This window comes from Parus major, chromosome 4 (assembly GCF_001522545.3).
Source record: "Parus major isolate Abel chromosome 4, Parus_major1.1, whole genome shotgun sequence".
NCBI lineage: Eukaryota > Metazoa > Chordata > Aves > Passeriformes > Paridae > Parus > Parus major.
In genome coordinates, this window is record NC_031771.1 from 21,660,997 (window position 1) to 21,682,402 (window position 21,406).

Consider the following 21,406-nt stretch of genomic DNA (forward strand, 5'->3'; position numbering starts at 1 on the left):
TCAAGGTAAGTGGAGTGAGAAATCACTCACCAATTACCATCATGGGCAAGACTCAGCTTTGGAAAGATTAATGTGACTTACTACCCATCAAATCAGAGTATGATAAGAGAAAATAATCCTGGCCATGCCAACCCAATAAAGTCCAAGATGTTTCATGTTAGAGATGCTCCTCTCATCACAGAAGGAATGGGGGGAAATTGCCACATTCTGGTCACAGAGAGAAAGACTCAAGATCATTTTTCAGTGCCCACCTTGAGCTAATTCTGGGATGAAGAGAGGGAGCACAAATTGAGAAGAACTGCTCAGGGGTAAGAATGGAGAGCTGGAGTACCTGATTCTTCTCAAATACACGATGGTACTCTACATTTTAAGAAAACTTGAAGACAGTTTTGACTCTCTTCTGTTCTTTTTAGTTCAAGTTTCTCACTGTATTAAACCAAAATAGGCCAATTTAGCAAACTGCCAAACCAAAAATCTCAATTTAAATACACTGTCGTTGAACAGTGAAATTTTGAAATTAAAAGAAAGTATTTTTTCCCCTAACAAGCTTTATAATTTGAGGTAATAAACTCTGCACAATATAGACAGCTTTGAACATCTAAAGCATTTTAAGTATTGGGATATGGGTCAAAAGAAAAGCGGCAATGACTTCCCCGATTAATAATCCTTTTATTATTAACATTTAAGAACGATGGTTTCAGCAAGTTCAGTTTATTAAGTATCTACACAAATGTGGGGGTTTTAATATTAAAAAATACCCAACTTTTAAAATTTCAAGTTTCAGTGCTTTGAGGTACAAAACCAGGAGCACATAATAATGAATTCCTCTAATGTGTTCAATTCCCAGACTTGCAAAGGCAGAAGGAGTATTACAATTATTAAAGTCTGACCTTTTGTATAGCATGGTGTTTGGGCTTCCCTGATTTAACCTCTTTCACTCCAGCACCTGGGGGATTTAAAGAAAAACACTGACGGCACTGTCTCACAGAAACGCAACCGACAAACATCAGCAAGCAGCCAGACTACTTCTTGAGCTTCTTCTGAGCAGCTTTCTTCTTGACCATTTGTAGCCTTTTCATGGCGTTGAGCTGGGATTCCTGCGAGGTCGGGCCCTTCAGGGATGCCGGCTGGTTGCCGGTGTCAGCCGCGCCTTTGCCGGTGCCACCCGCGCTGTTCCCCGCGGAGCCGCCGCTGCCGTTGCCGCCGCTGGCCTGGCCGCTGCTGCCGGGGGCGGCGCTGCCGGGGCTGGGCAGCCCGGCCTTGCTCACGTTGTCGCTGCTCACCGAGCGGCTCAGCGTCGTCTTCCCCAGGGTCAGCGGCGGGGGAGGCTTCAGCTGAACGGGGTTTGTGCTGTTGTTGGCAGAAGCTATTTTGGCTCCCAGTCCTGTTTTTGAAGTTGCCAGCCCTGACAAACCCACGGCTTTCTGGTTATTTGAAGAAGCTGCAGGTTTCCCGCTGGCACTCTGTGCTGTCGATCCCAGTTTGGCAGTTGATGGGTTGGCAGAGGAGGTTTTGGCTGCAAAAGCAGCCCATCCTGTAAGGCCACTCGTTGCTGAAGAGGAAACGCTTGTACTGGCAGAGTTCCCCGAAACTGCCGCTGAGGTCTAAAATAAATAAGCATTCTTATTATAGCAGCATCTATTTGTGTAACACATCACAGCAGGAGCACACTGAGCCTCTGTTTCAGTTCTTTTCCCAGGAACACCCAGTGGACAATATTTCATCACTGGGCACCACGGTTGAAGAGTACTAACAAGAACAGGAAACGATGCCAGGTGCAGCCAACTTCTAATCTCCCAGGCACATAGAACATAATATCTTTTCTCCCCTTTCTTCTGTATACTTAGCAGACTACCACACAGCCCTGTGATCCCTCCATAAACAACAGAAGCCCAAATTTGTGAATTATATTTAAGGTGGTGGCTTGCCTTCTGTTTTATTTGTTTACTGTTGTTACCAGGTGTCACTTTTTAACAAGCTGACAGATGCTCAGACAAAAATCAGACACTGAGCAATTAAGTATTACATTTATTACAGTTTTACTGTCAAAGTAGAAGTATCTAAACTGTTTAATTTCTTCCTGGTTCTTAGCAGCTTGTACCACAGATAGAATAATAAAAAAAAAGAGTACTACCCCCATAGTCTCTTCCTATTAAGGTACTGTGAAAGACAAACTTTCTCCAAACATGGGCTGCTTTGCCTGCGAAGCACTGTGCTGCTATCCACACTGACTGAGCTCCCACACCTTAAATCCTAAAATCCCCAGGCTTCAGGTGAGGATGATATGTTGATTTAAATCAAGAGTTAGACCAAATGGCAGAGTCAAAACAAAAAGTATACCTCTCTATTCAAGTAATACTCCTTTTATAGAATACCCAGACAGCTTCTAAACAGTAAAGTTGATGGAAGAAATCAGGCCCCAGGTCTTACAACCTTTTTAGGCACATAAATAACTCTGCTGAGGTGAAGAAAGTCATTCACAAGCATAAGTGCTAGAGCAATACTCATCCTAGGTTCATGACGGCTTGCATCCAGGCAGAGCAACGGCAAACACAACTTTGAGCAAATGAGTAATTCCTTTGATTTTGAGCTAAAGCTGTGTTTTCCTAAGAAAGGGTCATGCTTTTTTAGACTGCTCTGTTATCTATCACACTGCTTCTGGTTTACCACCTTTGACCAACTTTTGACAATACTTTAACTTGGAAAAACAGAAACATGGGGCAAGACAGAATCACAGAAGAGAATCACAGAATGGTTTGGGCAGGAAGGGACCTTAAAGATCATCTTATTCCAACCCTCATACCATGGGCAGGGATGCCACCCACTTGATCAGATTATATTTAAGAAGCTCCTAAATTAAATCTCAGAGTCAGCAACACTTTCCCTACAATGGAATCACAGAACCATCTAGGCTAGAAAAGACCTTCAAGATCATCAAATCCAAGTGTAAACTCAGCACTGTCAAGGCCACTGTTGCCATGAGAAAAAGCCTTTCAAATGCCAAATTACACAGAAGTTACTTGACTAGAGAGAGCAAATAATGCATTTTATACAGTTCATAGACTCATAGAATGGTTCAAGTTGTGGAAAGGACTGTAAAGATCATCTAATTCCAACTCCCCTGGCATAGGCAGGGACACCTTCCATGAGACCAGGCTGCTCAGAGCCTCACCCAGCCTGGTCTTGAACATTTCCAGGGATGGAGCATCCACAGGTGAAGTGAGATTTTTTTCCCCATTCCTTCAGCGTTCATGCAAACCCACTATGCTGTGGTACTACTTAGTCCACATGGTGTAGGAAACTATTTTCAATTATAGTTCTTATGTGAAAAGATTGGTCTAATTGTAAAAAAAACCTATTATCTGTACAGTGAAACAAACTCTTCCCCTGGTAAATTTAAACTACATTACCTTGACTTCTGTTCTTTTGAATGCCAGAAAAGCTGGTGGGGTCTCAGGTTTTAACTTGATTTCTGGTTTCTTGACCAATGGATCCTTCAAAGCTGGTGCAACTGAAACCACTGCAGGAGCTGGTTTTTGAGGTGGTTTTTGTGTCTTCTGAGCCTGTGTAAGTGGTAGGAAAAAGCACCCTGAATTAGTTACAGGCTACAAAACATGGACTGTTTTGACTGTTAACAAAAAGCATGAACATTTTAAGACTGCAATTTAGCCTTTAAAATTTCAGCTTTAATGGTCCCTGAGAAATGAGGCAATAGGGCATGTGGAGATGTCCTGGGTATGGTTCTGGGGACAGAGTCCAGCCAAAAAGCATCCTGAACAGAACTTGCTATTTCAGCATGGAAAGAGCGGCAGTGTTGACACTTGGAGAGCAGGAAAGCACTGGGCCTTTAGAGAAGTAAGGCAAAGACAGGTGAACTTGCAAAAGACAAGGACATAGTCCAGCAGTACTGGGATGTAGGCTGCAAAAAGCCTGCTAAGAAGTGGCAGGCAAAATGGCAGAATTCATGCCAAAACAAAAAAAAAAGGAAAGGTCATATTGAAGGCAACTGCTCAATGGCTAAATTGGCTACCCTGTGCACTGTGCAGGAACTGACCTCAAGCAAACACTCCTCTGAGTTCAAGGCCTGATGATCATCAGAATAATCATGTATTTCAGTCAATGTTGGTACATCCTAAGCCAGGATCTTACTTTGCCTTCTTTCATTGTTCCTTAGTGGAGCCATTTCAACAGATAACACTTGCTAAGTTATGGCAGAATAGTTTCAAAACACATTTTCTGCTGTATTTTTCTTTATTCTGGGTGTGACTTTAAAACATCAGAACTGAAGTCACTAATGTTGTGACAGCACCCAAAGGTGCTGTCTTTTGCTTATTTCTCATAAGGAGATGAGTAGGATTCTGGTAGGGTACTGTTTAGTCATGCATATAAATCAAAATAAATGCATAAATGCAGTTGTTTTTTTTTTAACTGGAATGTGCTATCCTGGAGTTTATCTGTGACCCTGAGAACATTCAACATGTCAGATTGAAATTTGCAGTCTTGTCCTACAAGAAAAGGACCATTCATATCCAAAGCTGAGAAGAAAACTTAAAATGCAGGGTTATTACTAAAAGCTGAGTATCAGCTGTTTTCTCCTTGCCAAGCAGGAAACAATCCTATTTCACTCTTCTTCACTCACCTTCTGGTTTTTAAAAAGCTTTGTTTAAGAAGTGCATTACGGAATGCTCTTTGAGATGCCACATTAAAAACCACAGCTGCAGCAAGGGAAGCACTGCTGAGAAAAATGATTCTCCAATGTGCTTCCTAAGACTTGTCTAACGCAGGAAATATTTTCACACAGTAGAAATAGCCTGCTGTATTCAAATAGTGCTCACACGAGACAAAAAACTGACTCCTACCATTTTCTTCATCTGCCTGGTACAGCGGGCACAATACCAGACAAGTCGAGGATCATTCACTTCCTTGTCTGTCACCTGAGGTTTATGGCAATCCTGGTGGTAGAGATTATGGCACTCCTGACACTCCACTAGCTGATTCACAAAAGTAACTGTCATTTGCCTGCAGAGCAAATAGTTAAGAACAGATTATGGGAGAAAGCACTTAGAGGATTATCCAATTGTTGAAAATTTTGCAAGGCTTTAGATAAAAAATAAAAATATTTTTCCTTTCACATATATCTTCTACCTGTGGCAAATAGAATGTATTCCTTTTCTTCCTGTATCAGTTCTTCCTAACTAATAATTTAGAAAATTGGTATTTTTTAAAGGTAATTTCTTTCAAGAAATCTGAAGACTTCCATTCCATTAAACATGTTTATACGACAGTCTTGATTTCCCTGTTTGATTTTTAGGTTATGTAAGTCTTTTTAAAAGACTTTACATTTTTAAAATATAAGTCTTGCTCGCTTTGGTTCACCTGGGCATTTTATGGATACATCACAGTATGCCAATTACAACTTCCTCATTATAACAGAATATGAGGGCCTAGTCTCCATTTGGGTAACTCTGCTGACAGCTGCAGAGCAATACAGTTCAAGAAAAAATAATTTCTCAATGACAAGCATGTAGGAGTACTTTCTGCTGCAGGATTTAAAAGCATCATCATCCAAGCTCTATGCTACTTTGAAGATGTTTTATTAGCCATGCCTCTGGTCCCGACCACATAAACAGACACGTGGAATTTGAGATAATACCAGAATCACGGAGAGATGGAATAGAAAGGATTAATTGTGCAGTCCTGCCTTGAAGCAAACATGCAAGCTGGTGACGAGGGCTTCATTTTGCGTGGGTCTTGCTGAAAGTAATCATGCTGTATAAATGACACATTAGTGATATATATATGGCTGGGAGTCTGCCTGTGAATTACCCAAATACCATTTTCCTAATGATTCCTTCTTCCAGATGACAAATCAAGCTATTTAATTGCTAAGCTGCTTTTGCTCATATCCCTGAGGAGCAGGTACCCAGGTAACCATGGAAACTCTATTTGTAGATACATGGGGAAAGGTAATCCCTTATTTTTTTATATAACAGAAAAACAAAGTCTGAAGGTATTGTCCATATAAGTACTGGAACATTTTCTAAGAAAGATTTCTCATTTAAACAGGCTACCTAAAAACAGAAGGGGAAACCTTTCTGAAGTTCTAGGGTCCATTATTTTACATTCAGGATACTCAAAAGATGTTTTGCTTGTTTTTTATTCCTAAACAAACTGGATCAGAACAAATAGTCTCAAGGAAGGAGATTCACCCTATTTTAAAATTACAGAAACCAATGCTCGAGTGATTGAAAACCATGAACTCTTTTGCTCAGAAACAAATTAAACCACTTACTTTTAAATTATAAGATAACTGTGAAACAAACCTAATGATTTTTTACCTTCAAAAACCAACCAAACAAGTATTAATAGAAAACTAGGCTGTCATTTCCAAGCCAGTCTTTTAAAAATATTTTTTGGGGGAGGAAAGCTTCGCTATCATCTACAAACTGCATGTATTATTTCTATTTCCTCTTTGTACAACTGACAAGCCAGTGAGGAGCCTCCATAACTGGTGAGTTGTCCTGTTTTTCCAAGGCCTACAGGTACTGGAGAGGATGAAGTTGTTTTTAAGCATACTCCTTATGCCTAACTTAGTGAAAAAGAACAACTAACTTGATATAAAAGAACAAGAAGGAAAACACCAAGGTATCAACATTAATTACTCCTAATCACTGAAAATATATTTGACACTTTGAAAATCTTGGAGAAACACTTCATGCCTCTGTTTTAGTTTTCCCACGTATAAAAAGGATTAGTTAATATCCAAAAGCATTTTTTTGCATTTGTGAACCCAGAGCTGGGTTCTTGCTAGCTTGTCTTCTTAAGCAATATAAGTATAAACTCTTGTGCTATGAACTCCACCTGCTCTACAATTTGACATGTTTTCATTCACTTTGAATAATTGAGTCATTAAAAGATGTAATTTTAAAAACATACAGGATGTTATTATTTTGGCTCACCCAAAGAGGGTGCACATTTTGAAAGCAAGCAATAAATAGAGGAATACTGTCTGACCATGAGCTGGATTCAGAACTTTAAAGCACAAATCCTCTGAAAAACATCCAGTCCAGTGTGAGCTGGAGACAGACAACTATGTGACATCACTTTCAGCAGATTCCATACAAAATGGAAATAATCCAGAGTGTTGGGGTCACTGTTGCCACTCCCTCTCTAATGAGTTGTTCCTTCCCAGCAGTGCTTCTCCCTCTGTCTGGCATCAGAGATATTTTGGTTAACCAGGGTAGATACATATTTTGCAAGAACACTGGAGTTGGTGACCATAAACCGATAGAAGCAAAGCCTTCAGCAGCCAGGTTAAACAGGGATTGTGGAACAGCTAATGGAAACATGTATCTGGGCCGTGCTTTTCAAAGTCTTGGCTACAGTGGGCACAGGAGCTGAATTTTCTATCTTCAGCTTCTTCACTTTGCAGGCACTTCTCATTATGCCTGCAAGTGTTTCTCTTTGCCAGGGAAGACACAGAATTAATCATCCACAGCAGGTCAAGACTGTCAAAACAAAACTTCATTACCCCCTCCTGCTAAATAAGGTAATACCTTACTATTTTTAGTAGCATTTTAACATAGCACTGAATGGGCTATGATAGGGGCTACAAAAGGGGCTTTGTCTCTTTTAAGAGACAGCAAAAATGGAATTTGTGGGAAAAAAGGTAACATTCATGCATTTATATACTTCTTCCTTTGTCAATGTCTATAATAAGAAAGTAAGTATTTGAGCTAACACTGAATATGAAATGCCATCAGTTCCCAACTGGTCACCAGCATAATCAGCTGTAACTACAGAAATTTATCCTCTGTGCACTGACAACACTTCTGTATCTTCACAACAGGAATGACCACAGAAATGATGAAAGAATTATAAGGCAGAGTTTCCCAACTGACTCAAGCTGAGCTAAATTACACACTGCTGCCAAAAGGCCTGTCCCTCTTCTCTGTCCTGCCTCTACACTCCTGCATCCACACATGCGCCAGCATAAGCATTTACTCTTACTGAGCTGACTGAAATCCAAACCTACTGAAAAACCCATGTGGAGAACTGATCCAGGGGCTGATTCAGTTGATCACAAACTGTACTGGCAATATATCCCCCTAAATAGTCCAGGGAAGGAGGCACAACTGGAAGAGCCAAACTGTCCCTTTTGGCAGCAGTGAGAGCCTAACAAGGATATAAATGATCTGTGAAACAAAATCTTGATGCGAGGGATTTGATCCTAGGGTGGTTATTCAAAAGTATTTTATGCATCTGTTAACACTAAATGTAATGCTAGTACCATCTTAATGAAGTCCAGTTTTAGAGCCCTTACTGGAATGTAAAAACAACCTGTCTTCACTGCAAGATATATATGCTGATAAAACATGGCTATGTATAAACTAATGTCAAATGATTAGGCAAAGAAGAGCAAGACATACAGATCTCATATTAATACCACCTAAAAGTGCTTTCAGATGAGAAATGATTTTTAAAAAATGCTTATCACGAGCCATCAATATTTTGTTTTCCAGTAATTGAAAACTGTGTTTGCCATGATGGGTTTTGCATCATATCTAGTTTTATTTTTCACTTATGCTTTTCTGAAGAAGAAAAGCTGGTTCACTCTCTAAAGGTTCCATTTTCAAGAAACCATTCTTATTCATGAAGGAGCCTTAAATGTATTATCAGTTTTGGATACTAAGTGATTAAATGATTTCTGGAATAAAAACTATGAGAAGCATTAACTCAATGGTACACAATTTAAAAAAAGGTAACTACACCTAGCTGGAATGAAGCAACGTTGACTTACCTGCAAACAACACAGGCTAATCCCATTTCCATGGCAAAGTCATCAGCACTGGTTTCCTCAAAGCTAGACAAATCAGGCATGGATAAATCTTTGCTCGTCTGAACTGTAATAGGAGAAGAACGAGCCTCTTGTTTCTCTACTCTGGGCTTCTTTGGTGCATCAGCTCCTTCAGCAAGATCCCCTTTTGTCTATTAAACACACACACAGAGAATATGAAAATGCAACAAGCTAACAGATCATTAAAATGAGTTAAAATGGAACAGTTAGATTAGCGGTATAAGAAAGTGTATTTTACACGCTAATACACACTAATGTATTTTCTTTAATTACATATTTTCTTCAAAATATTTGTGAACTAGCAGCTCAAGTCTCCTTTTCACACTTCACCTCAAAATCCTTGAGAAAGCTTTGGGAATATCACATTTCAACTTGCTACATTTAAGTAATCTCTTATGAGATCATCTCTGAGGTTTTAAAACACAGAATGGTTTGGAAGGCATCCCTTAAGTCCAACCTCCCCAGGTTGGAAGGGAATGGGCAGGGAAAAGAATCACAGCATAATTTCAAGAAGACATTTATTAGACTGCCTAAATGGCAACATGACTGGCTAATGCAGCTCACAGGCTGCATCATGAGTTGAAAAGGGGAGCTTTTGTCTAAAACATCTTCAAGTTTATTAACCAAATTATTTCACTAGAGAACAAAAACAACTTACTTTATCTGCAGATCTCTTTTCTGTTTCTTTTTTCACCTTTTCTGATGCAGTGGGCTTGCCATTGTTGTTGCCAGAAGGCAAACTGGATGAAGCTTTAGGCTCTTGCTTAATGGGTTTGGTGACAGATACTTTTGGTTGCTCTACTTCCTGGAAACAGAAAAAAATTGAAGCTAAATTCTGCAACTGATTTCCTACCTAATTTGCAATTAGTAAGGTAAGAGGACAGGCAAGTAATATACCATACAACACTGATCATCTACATATACACTTTTTAAAAAAAAATTCCTTGAAATGTTATCATATCACATCAACAAATTAGTGCTTAAATCACAGAGATTTAATAAAATCTTCCCTTACCACTCACCTTTCTGAGGAGAAGGTGCTCCTTTTCCAAACACAGATCCTCTTTGGAATATTAATTAAAAAGGAGACATTTCTGCTCTTAAAATTCAAAGAGGTAATGAACACAAATTTTTAGATAGTTCTGAGGACAAAATTCAGTATAAGCTAAAAACATAAGCTGACAACTGATGTAACCAGACATCAGTACTTCACTCCTTCATGGAGAGAAATATTGACCTTCTCTTAATCTCAGTCCACATTCGTCTATAAAATTAATAAATTTATATCCCAACAGAAATCAATGGTTCTCATTAATGACACTTTAGTGCCAGCAAATGGAAAACCAGGAGAGCCTGTAAATGATGGGCACGAGTAAGGTACCCTCTCCCAGATGGTAAGATGAGAGCAATTCTGTACTCTATACTTGAACAGGTCCTAAGGCCTGAGCTTCAGCCCTCCAAAGTTCATTGACTCAACTGTGGTAATCCTGTGCTCCCTTACTCTCTTCTTGGATTTCATGATCAACCACAAATTAGCCCTGCAGCCTGCAAATGCAAGAAAAGGAATTCTTGTACTTTTTTTCATTTCTGACCATTGCAGTCCTGCTGATATTGGAGACAGACTGAAAAGAAGAGAACGAAAAATTTCTTCCTCTGGCCTGAGCCTCAGTTTCACCTGAGGGCAGATGACTGCCAGCCAAGCTGTTATTAGAATTGGCTTCCCAAACCTCTTTGCACTGTTATCCTGCTCCCTGCTTCCTCTTTAAACCACACATTGCTTCTTTGAGCTCTGACACCAAGGGCATCTGAGAGCTTTGAGACCCATGCTAGGTTTCAGGGAGTTAACAAGATGAACAGAAAGGATTTAGACCACACAGTAAAGCATGATGTATGCTGAGCAGTACTAGCGCCTTTTAGTTATTTGGAACCATGTAGAAATGAAATATTGCAAATGTATCAGCATACAGACCATCATTAGAACACAGCAGGCTGACTTGCAGGCATCCTAGGGGAGAACAAGACCTCATTATCCATATGGCAATACACAGCAGCATGAGGATGTCCCCTTTTGGCTATTTCTATATGCTCATCTCAGAGTCAAATATTATCTCTAGCAGGTGTTCAGTGATTTTCAGTAGATGAAAAGTAACGTTTGTCATTGGACAGCAATGGTTTCAGCCTGCAAATCATTTCTGTTTTGAACCATTTGGTGTTTTTTTCATATGACTTCATCAACAGAATTTCATGGAAAGAGATACAGCTTTATTGGTAAATAGCTTATTTTGCTTCTTATTTATCTGTGGCAAAGCTAATCTATATTTTAAAGGCCTTTTAGCTCTGAAATGTAACTGAAGAAATACCTAAGTTTGGGTGCACCTTCCACAGCATGTCTGATAAAATGCTGAATACCTCTTTTAAGTTTTGGTACATCAACACGGTAAAGAGATTTTTTTTCCCCATTAACTTCTATTAATTGAATGGATTATGTTGTAAGGAAAGGGGAATGATGAATATGAACATCCCATAATTACTTCATCTTTTTCGTCAACTTCTGATTCTCTTTTAACTTTTCAGCTGTAAAAGAGGAACCAGGAATAGCAGGAGCTTTATTAAGGCACACAAAAAGTAGCCATGCTCCCTGACACCAGTACCTTCTGAGAGGGACGGTAGCTTGAGTCAGTTCCTCTGGCCAACGACTCGTCAAGAAGTGCTTTCAGCTTTTCAGCAGAATCCTTACTCTTTGAGTGCAAAAAGCCCAGGGCTTTCAGAAAAATGGGATCCAGCTCCAAGTTCACTGTAGCAGCCATAGTTGTATCTTCAACAGGAGTTAAAAGAAAAGAAAAACAATGACAACTTTATTTACATGCAGCATAATTCAAACAGCATGTGACAAATAGAAGATTTCTTTTCTTTTTAAAATGAAATTATATTAAACCCCAGCAAGGATTATATGTGAATTAATTATCATTAGAAGATGACTGTGAACTTCAGTGCTGCAGAACTTAGAATACACCTGGACATCTGAAATGCCAAATTCATTCTTTGGCATATATGATATTCAGAAATTAAACTCATCATACTTATGTAAATTTAAAAAAAATCATATTCTTGGTATTTAATATATAAAAATATTGAAAAGTATGCAAAATAAATATTAACTTCAAGAAAAGAAATTAACACTCTTCTCCTTAACATGTTTTGCACATACAATGATTTCAAACTCACTGATCATTTAAGAGCAACCAGGAAAAATCTTACTTATAGAAAAATTAACTTTTGAAACTTCTGAAAAGAACAGCTCATGATATACAGATAGTATATTTTTTATATATATAAAATAGCTGAAAAATACATTTTTAATGTTAGCTGAAGCCGTGAAAAAATTTATAATTCAGATTGTGTGTTATCCACATACTCATGTGACAGTCTAAGTGTAATGTCAGATAATGACTATCCAGAGCTGCCAGATGCCACAGTGTCCATGGAAATGGAATAAACTGAGAAAGATGTTAGAAAGACTTAAAAAATTTGTTTGCCTCATAGCAATACATTCCTGCACTCTGGAGCATTCTGTGTTAATTTCCTTAAAAAACTCTAAGGAATAGCATTTACACCAGAAATTGTTCCTACAAAGATAGATACTTAACTTAAATCAGTAAATGACAATTAATAATTTAAGAAATAACATGGGAACTTTCCTGAACTTTTCTAAAAATGTATGAGAAGTGTTATTTTTAATAATCCCTTTAAATCTCATTTTAAACACATCCGGATGTTTGTGGGTTTGGGTTTTTACCCAATAATCTAGAAGACATTCTTGAAAAGCCTTTCATCATTTCCTTCATCAAAAGCACTGTATGGACAGCTTTTCCAGCTAAAGCTTCCAAGGTTTTGTCTGATGAATTCCTTTTGATATTCATGGCAGTGAACTTTTACGTGTCTGGTCAAAACACCAGCACTGGCAGGCTGCTCCCTCAACGCTTGCCTACAAGCCCCCAGGAACCTTTATCTCATGCTGAGCTTTCACGAGACACCAGAGAATCGCTTGACTGAGATCATCAAGGAGTTCAACCTACAGAACTTCATAGGGATTTTATCAATGGACCCAGCAGAGAGTTAAGAAACCTCTTCAATAGCCTCTTCTCTCTTCCTTAATCTTTGCTACTTGACAAATCATTTTCTGGTGGCCACAGAACTTCTGCCAGGAAGTGCTACACACCATCTACTCAGCTCTGTCAATGATCAAGCACAGACTGCAGTGCAAGCCCTGTCCCAGCAATTCAGTTTCTCTCTGATGACTACAGAAAGTGAATTCACAGAGCACAGAAAGCACATGCCCTCTTTTCTTTATGTATCTACCTCTGATAAATGTTCAGGCCGCTCTTGAGATCTGTGGATAGATTATGTTCCACATTCCTTTCTTCTGTGAACATGCCTTCCAAGTGTCAGTACCCCATACTCTTAAACCAGGACTCTGCTAAAACCTCTGTTTAAAAATTGCATAATCTAAACACTAATTTCAGAAATTTTGTAGAACTCCCTATTAAAAAAAAAAACCCTTTAAGTTCTTTAAGGGAGAGAGGAATTCTACTAGGAATATATACCTGTGTATGTGAAAAACAGGCAGCCTCAACAGTCACTCACAGCCATTCTGTAATATTTAGAGAACAAATGTAAAGCTAATTCAATTTTCATCTCTCTGAAGGTAACACTTCCCAGATTTGTTTCTAGCTCTAGCTTTTTATAGACATATATTGAAAGGAACTATTAAACCCCAAATTTCAAAAGGGTTCTCCATATCTATTCTTTTATTTGCTATGTAATTGCAGCAATTCTTTCTCTGTTCTTGAGGACAATTACAATGTCCTAGGCTACTACAGTTATGACTAACATATCACAAGAAATTTCTCACGCAAAGAGAGGAAACTGGTCTTAGTAAGCAGTTCAAGTATGCTCAGTTTAGGCATGTATTTTCAAATAAAAAAAATATCTATTAGTGAGTTAGAGAAGGGAAGTATATTCAGTGGAATGATGAACACATCAATAACTGTCCTAAAAATAGCCTCATCTGAAAAAAGCAAATTGATAATTATGCTCTCCTTATGGGACCCTAATAACACTGCTACCAACCAAGCTACTAACAACGTCTGTTCTGGTCCAAAAGGCAAATTATTGCTTTTGGTAGTGGCCCTTTCCAGATGTTTGCAGATCAAACCATTTTTAAGCATCAAACAGTGGTTTGACACATACAAACCTAAGATCCAATTTCATTCATGTGTTAATTCACAAACTGCTTCTCTGGCAGTCAAGTCAGCATACAGCAACATGACAGTCTTGAGACAAGGACAGCAGATTGTTTCAATGATGATGCTATAGGCTATTCTGCAAGACAGACCTCCTTGACTTTCTTCTTGAAGTGGAATCTTTGTACAGGAACTAATTCAAATGCTGTTTGGAAAAGAGTGAGTGTGACACTGCCTTTTCTGTATTAGACTGATAATGCAGCTGTGAGATCAGAGGGCTGTGTTGAAACCCTTGAACCCTGAGCAGAACAGGTTTTGCACCAAGCAAGCACACCCTCTTGCAACCCAGCATTCACCCATCAGCCTAACCCTAAAAGCACCTTTCTCAACTTGGGTCTCTGTTACCTCCTAAGTTGGACTGTTCTAATTAAATCCATGATGAAACATAGACGTTAATCAGTGAGTTGTTATTCTTAAAACATCCAAGAAGTTTTGGATTCTTTCATTTATTGAATATAGTATTGTCTTCTGCCAAATACAATCAACTGTGCATTCCACAGAGTATGTGGTCTTCCAATTTAAGATTTGTAAGATTTATAGTGTGTAGGAGTCCTCTTCTTTTTTCATTTATTTGCCACCTACTATTTTGCATTCCTACCTATGTATTATCTTATTCATCATACCTTGCAGCTAAACAAATCTACTTCCATTACATTTTAAGATATGGTCATCTTTTCAACCATCTGTTTCTGAGCTCCTATTCCTATTATTTTCTGAGGCAGGTGTACTACTAGAGATGTTTTTCCAAAAAAGTACACATCTTCTATTTATTATTTATTATGTAATGCTATTATATACTTCTGCTATTATTTCATCCTTTTATAGACTCATCAGTATTTTTACTTTTTACTGCCCCTGATAATTAAAAGGCCTTTCATTCACATATCCTTTTCAATTATCTTCACAATCTGTAGCAGCTACCTTAAAACACAAACATATGAATCAACAGCTTATAATTCCTTCCAACACACTCACTGCACGGTTTTTCACTTGCCACCATAAAATCAATTCACTTGTTCCTGTTCCTTTGGATCCTTTTGTTCCTCAGAATTTACCCTTTTCCTGACTGTATCTACTAACAGTGACAGAGGCAAATTTTTTTTTATTTACCAATAAATACTCTTCCAGGTCACTTTCAGATCTGATGAGTCTAAAGAAAGTAGATCAAGGAAAATCTTAACAGCAGGAAAAAATGAACTTCTATTTTCAGTTTTTGCTACAGTATCTTAATCAGCACTTGATTTATGACAGCATAATTTCTCAGTTACTTTCCACAAGGGACATTTCAAAACTCACGCACTTCAATAGTCTGGATAACTGTATTAATGAGAACAATTGTATTAATCAGTTCTAATTTCCTTGTCATCTTCTTCAAAGAATCTTTTAAGACATGAATAAGATCCCCTGCTATGGAGTTACTAGTACTGGCATCCTTAATTTTACGTTCTATTCTACAACATATTTTATAATGTACTTTTAAATTAGTATTCCAATCAATATCACTGTAACCAGTTTATCCAATATTTCAAAAATTACACCAATGCCCTATATTTGTTGTTTTCTCCACAGAAACAGTGAATTATTTAAGAATACCAGAATCATTCCCTGTGGAAGGGACCTCACATGGTCACTCTATACAACCTCCTGTTCAATGCAAAGTCAACACTGAATTCAGACCAGCTTGCTCAGGACTTTTCCAGTTGCATCCTAAAAATCTTGAAAAACAGGAAGGCAAAAATCTTTCTGGACAAGCTGTCCCAATACCTCAGTCCTCATTTCTTTGCTTTGAATTGGAGGTTTTAACTTGTGCTGTCTCTCATTTTCCCATTGTGCATGTGAGTACAAAGACTGGCTCTATCTTTCCAATAATGTCCTCAGGTGAATTAAAGCTTCCATTATATCCCCCTAAACCCACAGCAGATGGTATCCAACACTCCCTCCATCTTCAGATCTAGCTGTTTAATCACAGAAGGCAAGCCAAATGATCAGACATGATTTATCCTTGGTAGATCCGGCTCTTCCCAGTTTCTACCTGTTCCTTCTTATGCCACAAATGGCTTCCTCCATGATCCTTACACAGGAGGAAGGAATGAGGCTGACCAGTCTGTAGTTCTCTTGCTTGTCCTTCTTGCACTTCATGAAGATAAGCATAAGGTTTGCCTTTCTCCAGTCTTTGGGATCTCCCCCGATCTCATGGCCTTTTAAAGATGACAGAGAGCAGCTTTGTGAAGACCCTGTCAGTTGTTGGCACCCTTTAATGTAGTATACCTGGGCCCATGGACTTATCAGGGAAACAATCCTGCTTCAATCCTCTTTCACAACTTGTAGTTCCTCCTCTCCTTACGGTCTGCCTTGTGGCAAAAGGCCTTGTGAGACCTTACAGGTCAAATCCGTGGCAAAGAAGACATCAACTATTTGACCTTTATCTGCATCTGCTGTCACTAACATGTTTGTTCCATGCAGCAGTGGTGACATATTATTCCTTGTGAATCTTTTACTTGATAAATGGCACAATGATCCTTGTGACTCTCTTTCAATTCAGGACATTCTGTGATAATTGTACCTGCACAACTGAGATTTGCTAAGCCCTGATACCACTGAGCTTCAATATTCTGCAGAAAATGGACCTGGAGATGTTTCAACACATCACTGCTCATTGGCTTATGACACTGGTAAATGGAGTACACCTCCACTACTGCTTTCACCTTTGCCTTATTCAATGTCTACACTGAAACTCTACAAATTCCTGGCTATCATCCTCCTGGCAATTTCTCGAAGACAGAAGCAATCCTTTAGTTAAAAACCAATTTCAAACAGTTACGCCCAAAGCCACGACGTGACCCTCTGCAACCTACTTGCCGCAAACTTCTCCCTGGGACTTCTTTTTAGGAACGAAGAGAAGGCCTCCCAACTAAAAGTAACACTTTACAATGCTCAAGAGAGTAAAACACCACCCTCCTACAGCCATCACTGCCCCATACAGACTTCCTCAGGGCCGCGGCTGCGGGCGTGCCCGTGTGCCCAGGCCGGGTTGTTCCTTGGCACCATCGCATCCCACAGGGACAGCCGCTCCCTCCGGGCCCCGCCGGCACCGCTCGACACCCAAAGCTCACCCGGCTCCGAGGGAAAGGGCTGCCAAGTGTGCCTGAGGGCTCCCGTCCTCCTCCCTCCTGCCAAACACCTTGTTTCTCCCACCCAAATTTACCCTTACCGTCCTCTCCCAACCTCTTTTTCCTCGCCCCAAATCCGCTCTTCCTTCCCCCTCTCAGATTATTTTTGTCTTCCCCAGACCCCTCTGCCCTCTCCCAAGTTCCCTTTTCCTCTCCCCTCACAAACCCCCTTTGCCTCCTCCAAACCCCTTTTCCCCTCCCAACCCCGAAATTCCCTCTTCCTGTTCCAAACCCCCTCTCCCCTCCCTCAGCTCCCTTTTCCTTCATCCTTCCAATCGCTCTGTTTCCTCCCCATCTCCCTCTTCCTTCCCCCTTCCTACCCCAAATTTCCTCTTCCCGATCCTCTCTCCCTCCTCCCAAGCCCCCCCTTCCAGGCCCCGCAGAACCACCCGCTGGTGTCTTACCGGAGCCGAGGAGGAGGAGGAGGAGGAGGAGGAGGAGGAGGAGGAGGAGGAGGAGGAAGGCGCCCGGCGGGTGCACCGCCACCGCAGTTCCCCCGCGCAGCGCGGGCCGCGGGCGGCAGTTCCGGGCGGCGTGCGCGGGCCGGGGCGGCGCAGGAAGGGGCGGAGCCGGGGCGGAAGCGGCCGGGCCGGGGTAAGGAAAAGGAGCAGGAGAAAGGGCGGGATAAAAGGGAAGGCGGTGGTGGCGACAAAGTCCTGGGGCTGGTTTGGCAGCGCTGCCTGGGCGCCGGGAGCAGCTGGGAGCAGAGGTTTTAGGGAGCGGGTCTGCGAGGGAGTTGTGGTTCGGTGCTGCCGCTCTCTGCAGTAGCCGGGCTCTGGCGTGTGCTGCCGTCCTGAGTCTGGCCCGGCTCTGTCCCTCACGGCCCGGCTCTGTCCCTCACTGCCCGCCCGCGTCTGGCTCCAGAACCGTCCACACCTTTGACTTTATTCGTAGACCGGCCTGAAGCTCGGCTCCGAAGCTATTCTGTGCTTCCCTCAGGGCTCCCTGAGGGTGCAGGGGTGGCCCTGAACGCATCCTGTAAATGGATCGTCTTGGATAGAAATATAACTCCAGGCTCTCGAGTTATGTGCCTTAAAACACAAATAATACTTTGCACTATGTTAAGTATTTGCCACGTTTTTAAATGGCATTATATTAAACATTTCTCAAATGCTAACGCGCCTGCTTAACAAAAGTGACGTTTTAGTAATCAACGAATGAACGGTATCTTTTTCAGGGACTAGTTTATGTACTTATTTATTTGTCTTTAGTTTTTATGGGCAATAATTGTTTTTAAAGCAGCGATTTTCTTTACTACGTTGTTAACAGGGCAGCTGAGTGAAACTAATTTAAGTGCATGTTGAAAGGGAAGAGCGAATGTACCAGTACAGTTGGTGAAAGTTACAGTAACATAATAGTTATAATTTTTAAGTAGGTGTCTTTTATACAAAAGGTAGGCAACATTATTTATCTTTGTCTTTTAAGTTATGGTGCAAATCCTGTATGGATCATCGCTTTTCATTTTCACTCTTTCAAACAGTGGCTGCTGTAAATATGGCCAATAGAATAAAAATCCATCTCTTCCCACAGAATTTATGGTCTTAATAGAGAAAATGTGCTGGGGAAAAATACTGTGAGCAAATAGTGCGATGTCTTATTAGGTTTGGTTAATTCTGTGTTGCACATTTCATTTTACTGTGGATGTCAGCGTCTGCTTTTGTCTCAGTAAGCTGCCAAGGGATTAATAAACACATTTAATGGATAGGTAGTAGTAATGTAAAAATACTTAAGTGAGAATGGGAAACCCAGTAGCCTGTTATGTCTTTGAACTGAAAATCTGTGCATAAATCTGCAAGGAATATAGACTCTACAGAGCCAAAACAGTGTGGAAAAGCACCTGTATTGGAAACAAAAAATATAGGAAGTGGCTTTATAATGTCAATGCTTAGAGACAAAATGTTGGGAGGAATTCTTGGAAGTAAAATACGGGAGAGAGGTAGGTAGGGTGTGGCAGTGTGTGTACAGCTCAGTTGACATGATGATTTAAGAAGGCCTTTCTTCTCACAGGAATCAATGAGGAAACAGAGGAAAAGTCACTTATAGACAGAACTCCTGGACAGATCATTTTGGTTTCTCTACTGTGAGATTTGAGAATAAGTTTAGCCTGACCGTAGTTTCTGTTGTCATAGACTGACCTTAAAAAACCCCAAAATCTCACAAACAACAAAGCCCTTAAGGAAAAATGTCCAAATTTCTGGCTTGCCCTAGGACAGACTTCCAGTGTGACACTGAACTAAGAATTCTCTTTATGCTTTTGGTTTTTCACATGTGTAACAGCAACACAGGAAACTTCTACCTTGCAAGGCTCTTTGAGAGGAAATCTGTGAGATGTTACTGGTGTGGTGCGGGGACATAGAGATTTTTGTAATAATTAACAATTCAAATAAATGAATGCTTTGATATTCTAGTGACCCATGTAACAAGTTGCAGTCATTAGGGAAGCCCATTTTACTAAAATTACTTATAAGAAATTTTTAAAAGTAAATTGTAGGAACGGGTGATTAACAGATGGAAACTATAGAATAATATATTTTGGAAATGGAAACCTTGTCAGAGTTAACCAGAATATTTAGCAGTTTTGCACACTATGAAAGTGACCAAAATAGCTGAGTCCAGCAATGTCAGCTAGAAGAAAAAATTGAGTGATGAGGTGAATGTGTATGTCTGAGTGGTTTGCATTCCCAGCGGAAGATGGACTGTGAGCTCTTTGAGTTCCCATGAAAAACAAAAATAATAACCTAAATGCATTGAAGAGTACTTCCTAATATTGGAAGAGGTACTGTAGTTGAGAACTGGAATTTAAAGGCTGGAAGCTATGGATGTGACTATGGTAGCAGTAACTCTTTTTGATTTACCTCTCTGACAGTGCCTTCACTGTGTGATTTCTATCACAGAGCTGTACTTAGGATGTAGAGTCTGTCTCGACTTCCATGCTGTCAAGATTTACCCAAATAAAATACCTTGTGGCAAAGTAGGTATTGCATTGTGTACTGTCCTGTTCTTTGTGGGGCAGTGTATTCATTAAAGAAAAGCAATAGTACTCATAGTAGAGCCACTGTTCTTGTCATTTAATGGTTTAAAAATGTTTCACTGTAACAGACATTAGTATGTTCTTAATCTCAGGCAGACTTGATTTTATTCTTCCACCCCCTCTTTTTGGGCAATTAATTTGGCTCTGTGGTAGGTAATATAAAGTAACAAGTGTGATGTACATGTTTGCATGGAAAAAAATAAATTGCATAATCAAGATGTATCAAATGAAACCTTTTTTTTAAGAAATACATCATATTTGTGTAATTGTGCAAAAACTATTAATCTAGACAGATTAATCTAGACAGAAAGACTGATGCTGTTCCAGTGAAACTTGTGCTTTATATACATGTACATAAAACCCTATTCTGGCCTTTCTTAGCAACATTTAAATCTCTTTAGCTCACTGTGCCCGAGCTGTGGTGTGTGACTCTCGTTGTAGGAGGGCCATCTAGTGTCTAAGGCTTTCCAATGCCACCGTCGCCTGTAAGGTAATGGGCAATGCTGATGAGTGATGGAGCAGAAAAATTACTGCATCAGTGCCTTATGTTAAACTCCTATTGAATATTGTAGAAGGAAAAAATGTAGCTTTCAACCCACTGTAAGGAAAATTACTTTGAACTTTTAATATAGTGAGAAGATATTACAGCTCTGCTACTGTTGAATTCGACTGCTTTAAAGTTGTGTGTTTGAGGTGTTCACATAGTATCATGAGTTGAATGTTTATTTGCTTATTTTATTCTCTCACCCAACTATAGATTAATTTTTAATACAGAAACCAATATTACTTCCCATGGCTTAAATACCTGCTATGAATTTAATTAATAATTTATTAATTTATAAATATAATTGATATAAATTTTATAACTGATTTATTAATTTATAAATACCTGCCTTTTAGCAGTTACAGAAAGACAGATGTTTGTATTTGGGAACTGATTGTTGTAGATACGTGCTCAGGTACTTGTTTTTTTTTAAAATAATGCATGGTTAATATTGTGGAAGAATTTAATGTAAAAAAAACCAAAAAACCTTGCTCTAAAATG

The 21,406-nt window shown here is 39.7% G+C and overlaps 2 protein-coding genes across 5 annotated transcripts in view; one reads left to right on the top strand and one right to left on the bottom strand.

Annotated features, from left to right (window-relative positions):
* Positions 1-649: 649 nt before the first annotated feature.
* INTS12 (integrator complex subunit 12) lies at positions 650-17,764 on the bottom strand. 3 transcript variants are annotated; one of them, XM_015625090.3, is made up of 7 exons: positions 17,735-17,764; positions 11,509-11,672; positions 9,516-9,662; positions 8,801-8,988; positions 4,860-5,019; positions 3,411-3,563; positions 650-1,604 (listed from the first exon to the last, which is right to left on the bottom strand). In XM_015625090.3, exons 2-7 carry the CDS (start codon positions 11,662-11,664, stop codon positions 1,023-1,025), a joined length of 1,386 nt encoding a protein of 461 aa, XP_015480576.1. In that variant the 5' UTR covers positions 11,665-11,672; positions 17,735-17,764; the 3' UTR covers positions 650-1,022. The 3 variants fall into 3 exon arrangements, with proteins under 3 accessions (XP_015480576.1, XP_015480577.1, XP_015480572.1); XM_015625091.1 differs by lacking the exon at positions 17,735-17,764 and adding an exon at positions 14,112-14,127; XM_015625086.3 differs by lacking the exon at positions 17,735-17,764 and adding an exon at positions 13,462-14,054.
* Positions 17,765-17,890: 126 nt separating this feature from the next.
* The window catches only part of GSTCD (glutathione S-transferase C-terminal domain containing), a 49,094-nt gene continuing 45,578 nt past the window's right edge, over positions 17,891-21,406 (top strand). Inside the window, exon 1 of one of the 2 annotated variants that reach the window (XM_015625418.2) lies at positions 17,891-17,924. The gene's annotated coding sequence lies outside the window, so the exon portion shown is untranslated. The other variant, XM_015625416.3, reaches the window with a different exon arrangement.